Consider the following 7,323-nt stretch of genomic DNA (forward strand, 5'->3'; position numbering starts at 1 on the left):
TCTGATGGTTCTCACCTTCTGGACTTACCCCAAATGTTCATCCACGCTCTGTTCACACACTTTCGTCTTCCTGTTGCTTTAACCCCGTGCCTTATTGTACAGATGTGTTCCCTGCCTCTACAAACCTCCTCATCACTTAAACTCTTCACTAACCCCTCCTTCCATAAAGAACTTTTTAGATTGGTCAGAAAAAAAAATGTGACAACATGCCATTTTTTCCCATTTCGGCAATATCATTCTTTTTTTTTTTTTTTTGCTATAACTCAGGCTGTATCAGGAAGGACTTTTTTGGTGATAGTAAGAGGAAACTGTGTTTAAATCTGTCGCTCATAGAACTATGCATCATCTCACTGAACTAGCAGTGTGGAGGGATCTTTCAGGCGCTCGTCGGTGTCAACAAGGACCTGGACACTTCTCGCACTCCCGTGCCATCATCCTCAGCATGCTGGTCTTTATTCCCATGCCTGCTGCCTCCCAGTTGCAGATGGCAGCTGCAGACCCAGACATCACACACTCACCCTGTACTTAGATGTAAGACTCAAGGGTATAGCAAAGGATGTTCTTGCAGAAGGTCCTGCCTTTTATCCAGGGGAGAAACATCTCCAGAAGTCTTCTCTATAGCCCTGGAAGTCAGAACTAGAGCACATGGATGCTCCTAGTTACTGGGAAGGCTATGAAAGTGTCTCCCTTTTAAGCTGCTAGTTAAAGTCTGTTTGTATAAAGTAAGTGAAATAGTGCCCTGCAGTTTCTGCCTCCAAAATCTCTTTTGCCTCCAATTCTCTTCATCTCACTAGTCACACTGCTCTAACACAAGCTGTCCAAATATCCCACCGAACGTCCCCCCATCAGGTGGAAACCGGCTCCTACCTAATCTCCCTACAGGCCCTTCTTGTCCCTTCTACCATCCACTCTTGACAACGCCAATGCTATTTTCAATGTGAATCTTATCATGTCATTCCCTCTTCAGTAAATTACGTGAACACCTCTTACCGTGAGTGACCAGGTCCTGAATGTCCTGGTCACAACACCCCCCCTTTCCAGCTTCATATCCTGCAGAGCTTCAGTTCACTCTGTGCACTCAGGTGCACTTGGGCCTTTTCTTTGCTCCTCAAAAACCCCAAGCCCCTGCACACCTCCAGGCTTCTGCACACGCTCACTGTTCCCTCTGTCTGCAGTGCTCACCCATTCTCTACCTCCCTGGTCCCTTCTGCCTGATTTTTCTTCTGCTTTTGTGTCACCATTTAAATTTTACTGCATGCAAGGCTTATTGGGAAGGTGTTATCATTAGGCTAACAATACATAAATATCAAATTTGTTCGATATAAATAGGAGGGATGGGAGAAATGAATGTTTTTCATTTCAGGAGTTAGTGGGTGATCATTGATTAGGGAAACGTTGACCCCTTTGTTAAATCTCACTAGATGAGGAGCCAGCCATTTGGCAATACTAATTGTTTTTCCTTAAATGTCTTTCTTTCAGCCATTGGGTCAACAATGCAGCCACCCAGCTCCACAGCTTCCTAGGGTGGTGATACCATCCTCCTTGGTGCACTGACTTCTTCTGTACAGAGATGGCACTAGGACGGCTTGGCCCATCCTTTCCTCGTGGCTGGTGGCCTGTCTCTGCTCAGTCCCGGTGTTGGCATCAAATGCTAAAATGAATCTCAACAATATATGAAACTGTATCACTTTCAAATACGCACCGTGGTGCCTGTCATTCAAAGATCCAAAAATGCTAAACTAAGCAGTTAACCGTATATTCATATTTTTATCATATTTCATGCATTGACATACTCTGTGCACATTTCTTTCTGCTAATTCTGTCTTTCACTACTTTTACGCTTCAGGAGGTCCCCAGCACAGAGACGCTCAGCCAATCGGTTGCTCCGTACTCAGCCTTCAGAGAAATTATAGGTGAGCTCAAGGGCTGTCAAAATAGTTCTTTAAAAATAAAACAAAAACAAAAACAAAACCCAGAGCATCCTGGAAGATGAAGCAGACTGCACCTCTCGCTTCATTCGTGAAAATGCCCTAAAGCCTCTTGAACTTTAACGTATTCCCCTGCAGCGCCTCTGGGCTGGATCTGTCCATGCCAGGTGGGATGGCTGTGCTCTGGAAGAGACCTGAGGGAAGTCACATCATCAGGTAGTGTCTTAAAGAGCCCAAGGCAGGCAGCCTTGTCATGACTCTGGGAGCTGGAGTCAGACTTCCTGGGTTCAGACCGAATTCTGCCTCTTCCCAGCTTTGCAACCCTGGGCAACCACTGAAGCTTCCCGGGCTAGGGTCTCCTTGACCATCAAGCGAAGATATTAAATAGTACCTACGTCCTAGGGTTGCTGAGAGTAATAAGTGAGTTAACCCACAGAAGCGCTTGGAACGCGCCTGCTGGCACACTGCGAACTTGTTAATATCACGGCCTTTCAACTAAGAGCGCTTTCGACTGCAACATTCTGCCCCGATATGAAGCGGCTCCAGGGAGTCAACAAAACTTGCGATCGCAGCCTAGTGGCCGTGGCTGGGGACCCGGAGGGGAAGGGGGAACAGAAATCAGGGTAGGGGAGGAGGGAGAGCTGCAGTGACATTTATCCACTGGAGTTATCTACGGCCACCGTCTCCCGGCCTCCGTTTCTCCTTCCAGAAAGAGTTGGACCCGCGCGCAGCGGGAAGCACAGCCGTTCTCCAATCAGACACCGCTTGGCTGGCGCCACGCCTGCGACCTGGTCCAATCTCGTCCCTTAGAGGGCGGAAACGCGAAGTTCCTACCTGCACCTGTAGCAGCGGTGGCCGCCTCCCGGGTTATCCCACCCCTTCGCCGGCTGGGGTTCAGGTTTCTCCTATCACTTGGCGAATGACCAGCAGGTGGGCAGATGTCTTTTCCCGAGTGGCCTGACGCGTAGGAAGAGTCAGAGCATCAAAGTGAGCAGCTGAGATCCCATTTCTTGGCGGCTCCCAGGCGGCACTGGCAAGGAAGAGGGACACTCCCCAGAGTGAACAGCTACTAACTGAGAGTGCAGCCCTGGGTATTCACCTGGGGCAGCAAGACTAGTCCCTCCGGCTGGAGCCCACCACACCACTGCAGCCCGCAGAAGTTGGAGATCTCCAGCAGCAATCGGCTTAGCCAGGCTGCTAGCATACCCTCCAGAAAGAAGCCGACCTCTCCAGCACCGCGCGGAGGGACGTCACACCAGCTTCCAGGTTGTCCCGAGCGCACCCCTTTCGCGTTCTCGCTGGCCAGCGGGGTGCAGATCAGCAGGGTGTTGTGCAGGTGAGCGATCGGGTTGGTTCTACCACAGCCCAGACCGAGCCCTTTCGGGGTGTCGCGGACGCGGGGGGGGGGGGCGGCTTCCCCCTGCCTCCCGCCCCCCGAAGCCGCCCCCCCTCCTCCGTGCCCAAGGAGAATTTGGGAGCTGCAGGCGCCCTGTGTAACTTTGAGTAACTCGCAAACTTTTTGTTGGGAAATTCGTACAAAGCCCTTCCGTGCACGCAAGTTGACTTCAGAGATGTGTAGGGTAGAAGACAGAAAGTAGCATCAGGACACCCTGCCACCACCAGCAGTGAATAACTTGGGGGTGCTTTTTGGAACTGTAGAGGGAGCAGGATGTTTGCACAGCCAAAAGCAAACGGCCTGAGGGTGTGGGTACGGAAAGAACTTTTGGCCATTTTTTTCTATTGTTTTCAAGTCGCTGCAGGAGTGTGCCCTCGGGGCGTCCTGAGAAGGAGGCGGCGCCACAGTCTCTGCTCACAGCGAAGGCCAGGCCTGGCGTCAGCCGCTTCACATAGGCGCTCAGACTTTTTCTCCTGGGTTCTGGGACCACAGCCTCAAACGGCAAAGTCGGCTGAAGTTTCGCAGCGCAGAGGCAAATCCCGGGAACTCTGGGCGCGTGGGGTGGGAAGGAGCCCAGGGGGGGAAAACGGTGGGAATGAGTACGGGGCGAGCGAATCCTGTGCGTTCTTGGAGGTAGGGCCCGACAGACCCAGCTCAGACCGTGGGCAGAGGACTCTGGCTGCTGAGATTATCGGGACCCCAAATGCTGATAACACCCTCGTCGCTCCGTAGAGTGCACTTTTTACAGCTGGGAAGACGCAAATTGGTTTGGAGTTCCTGGGCGCTTTCTCCTTGCAGCAGGGAATTGCGCAAGGGAAAGAACAGAAGCCTTTTTAATTTGTAACTAAAATTACCCAGACTTAGTTGCTTAGTATAAACAGACTTGGGGTATACTTTAATGCAGAACTAAGGGAAGAGAACCTTTGCCGCTTGGCCTCGTTGCAACCACCAACAGGGGTGGCTTCCAAGAGGCGAAAGATTGGTCTCTGAGGGGTAAAAGGAAGAACAGGCAGGCGGGTTCCCAGGGGAGTTAAGTCTAGTTACACTCCTCTGAAAGTCGGGAGACAGAAGTTGTGGCAAAAGCAGAATTTGTGTTTTCATTTGGTAAACGCGGAATTTAAAGGAAACAAACAAAACACCATGAGCTTGTTCCTCACTCTGCCTGGGTTGCGAAGTACCCTGAAGAGTCACATCGAAAAGGATCCCGGGACAGAAATCCATGGAGCAAAAACCTCAGACAGGCATCTGATGTTCATTGGTTATCTACAGCGGGCCGCACTTGCTTCTGGGGCACCTCCTTCCAGGTGCTCATCAAAGGTCCGGTTCCGTTCCGGACCGGGTGAGTCACCTTGGGTCATCGTCCACGATCAGGCGGAGTGTGACAGGACAGGCCATGCTCCCTCTCAGATCCAGTTAATCCAGATGCCTTGGAACATCACCAGGGTGGCCCTCAGGCTCTGACCACCGCTGTTCTGCCTGTAGTTGAGGCCAAAGAGTGCCAAGACTCAGTCTTGTGACCAGACGGTGGCGCCCTGATGGCCACTCATCTGCCTGTGCCCTTGCAGGCACTGTGGTGCCTTTTGAGGTCTGAGCCTCTCTGGGTTCTGGGCTCCGAGCACTAAGACCTCGGGGATACGGTGTCGCCCCAGCGAAAAAGAAGAAATGGAATTGAGGGGTCCGAGGCATGACTTCGACAAACCCAGTAACCACGTTTTGTTTTCTTCCCCAGCGCAGACCGCTGCCTGGGACCCCACCCGGCTGCCTGGTAGGGTGAAGCAGAGAAGGAGCAGAGGGGACGCCGGAGACCACCAAGACAGAGAGACCCCTGCGACCAAGGCCCCTACCCACGTGCGGTCTCCGAGGCCCTTCAGCGGTGGGGCATGGCCGACAGCAGCTCCACAAGCAGCTCTGGCCCTTGGTGGAAATCGCTGGGGAACAGCGGGAAGAAAAGCAAGGGCGCTACAGTGGGGATGCAGCCTCCAGCCCAAGCTGCCCCCGGGGAGTCCGCACCGCCAGCACTGCAGAGCCCGGACTGGACAAACAGCTCCCAGGAGAATCAACACCCCAATCTCCTCTCAAGCACCGGCGAGCCCCACAAGCCAGACAAGTTCTGCGTGGAGAAATCGGGCCACAGCCGCCGCAATTTGAAGATCTCGCGCTCTGGGCGCTTTAAGGAGAAAAGGAAAGTTCGCGCCACTCTGCTCCCGGAGGGAGTCAGGTCCCAGGAGGAGGCCGGCTTCCCTGGTGACCCCCAGGACGACAAACAGTAGCCAGAGCTAACTGTCTCTCTTCCCAGCATGCCTCCTCAACCCCCAGTTCTAAACCCAAGAACTGGGGCCTGTCCCTGCAGGAGGTGTCTCATCCCACCAGATTCAGAATACCCACCCAAGGCCTCTGTGATCCCATTTTCCTGGAAATGGAAGTGTCCCTTGAGTTGATAGTATTTCATGACTCAAGGATGCATGAAATATTTATTCGAGGTAAGAGAAGACACCTGCCACAGAGAAAGCTGGCATAATTATTATCTTCAAAAAGCTCTTCTGTGGCCTCCACTCCTTGCAGCACCTGTGGGAGTGAGAGAGGTGCTTCTCTAAGAGATGGCAGCTCCCCTGGATTGGGGCAGCCCCCCCAGAGGAAGCCAGGCCCTAACATCACAGTGCTGTGTTTAATGCCTGAAAAGTGCACTTTAGAAATACTGCTGTAGACTCCCACCTTGAGGGAGGGCGTGGGAGGGAGCTGGAAACAGTCTAAGTAGAAGCGTGTGAAGTCAGGCAAGATTGCGTTTAATGTTGACCTACAAAACTACCCTGCCTGTTTTAGTGTGGACTATTAAAAGTGTTGCACCGTGAGACTTAAGGTGACTTTTGTACTTTTTCCATGGCAAGACTGAAACCCATCATACTTAAAAGCAGGCCTGCAAAATCCCAGGGAGCAGAATTAATCATTTGCCACACAGGGTACTAACAGCTGCTCTTGGGAAGCTGCAGGGAGGACGTTTCACCGGGAGTGGAACCATTTAGTTGCATATCCCTGTTTACTAACCAAATTCTGGGAAGGGAGGGAGCGGTGCCCTTTCATTATTCCGGCATTCTCTTTTTACTTCACTGCATCCTCATACATAAGTCCCAACTCGAGTAATCATTCTTTGCAGTCTCCTGGTGAACCTTACTAACCATTGTCTGAAAATAAACAGAAGGACTAAACTCGTAGTTTGTGCAAAGCCAGCTTCTTTTCTCATGCCTTTGTTTCAAAAGCTTATTTCTCTAGTCTGACGTATGCATTTATCAAGTTTCAAAGCCTTTAGATCGAACAACCTGAAGATTCTTAACAAAAATCTACCTGTTTGCTTTTGTCACGAAGTTCAAGAAAAAGTAAATGAATACCACTTGCTTTCAGCAAATTACAGAGAGTTATTGTAGTTAAGGGCCACTGGGATCTTTTCCCACCGCTATTCAGTTCATTTATAAACATCCAGAAATGCATAGCAGGAAAATTATAATGATCAAAGCGTATATTTTTTAGATAATTATAAACAAGAACTTGATTGGCGCTTCTAAATTTGTTATAGGTACATAGGCAGTTCTCTGTTCCTCTCAAATTTGTAGTTTATAAAATAGCAAACCACATTGGTTGTCTGAAGAGATTTAACAAAGAAACTTGATGAAAATGGCTAAAATGGATTTAAATTAGTGAATTAAGCTTGGATGCCAGCAGAATAATAGGGTTTATCACTAGAGACATGAGATTCCACATACCAAAGACTTATTCCAAAGAAAATTGCTTATATGGGAGTTACACTTTACATTAAAAAAGAGACCAGGGAGCCCATTAAAAAAACACACAAAAAGACTTTTTTGATGTATATTTAGAACTGAAAAGTATGTGACCAAAGTCCAGATGAGAAAGACTTTCCATCAGTTTTAAGTAGGCCTACTGTCTCCTGACTCTAATGAAGTACTAGGGAAGGGAGTCACTGTGAGGCCCTGGGAACACAGAGCA

At 50.2% G+C, this 7,323-nt stretch overlaps 1 protein-coding gene across 2 annotated transcripts; it reads left to right on the forward strand.

Annotated features, from left to right (window-relative positions):
- The first annotated feature begins 2,583 nt into the window (after positions 1–2,583).
- Positions 2,584–6,180, forward strand: PRR15 (proline rich 15). 2 transcript variants are annotated; one of them, XM_037126586.2, is made up of 2 exons: positions 2,584–3,264; positions 5,054–6,180. In XM_037126586.2, exon 2 carries the CDS (start codon positions 5,205–5,207, stop codon positions 5,592–5,594), a length of 390 nt encoding a protein of 129 aa, XP_036982481.2. In that variant the 5' UTR covers positions 2,584–3,264; positions 5,054–5,204; the 3' UTR covers positions 5,595–6,180. The 2 variants fall into 2 exon arrangements, with proteins under 2 accessions (XP_036982481.2, XP_036982482.2); XM_037126587.2 differs by having other exon boundaries at positions 5,059–6,180.
- Positions 6,181–7,323: the final 1,143 nt, after the last annotated feature.

The sequence above is a fragment of the Artibeus jamaicensis genome, unplaced genomic scaffold, assembly GCF_021234435.1.
Source record: "Artibeus jamaicensis isolate MK-2021 breed Jamaican fruit bat unplaced genomic scaffold, CSHL_Jam_final contig_3230, whole genome shotgun sequence".
In the NCBI taxonomy this organism is placed as follows: domain Eukaryota; kingdom Metazoa; phylum Chordata; class Mammalia; order Chiroptera; family Phyllostomidae; genus Artibeus; species Artibeus jamaicensis.

Bases quoted from the DNA above. Each gene is read 5' to 3' on its own strand.
- PRR15 (XM_037126586.2), top strand. From the start codon at position 5,205: ATGGCCGACAGCAGCTCCACAAGCAGCTCTGGCCCTTGGTGGAAATCG.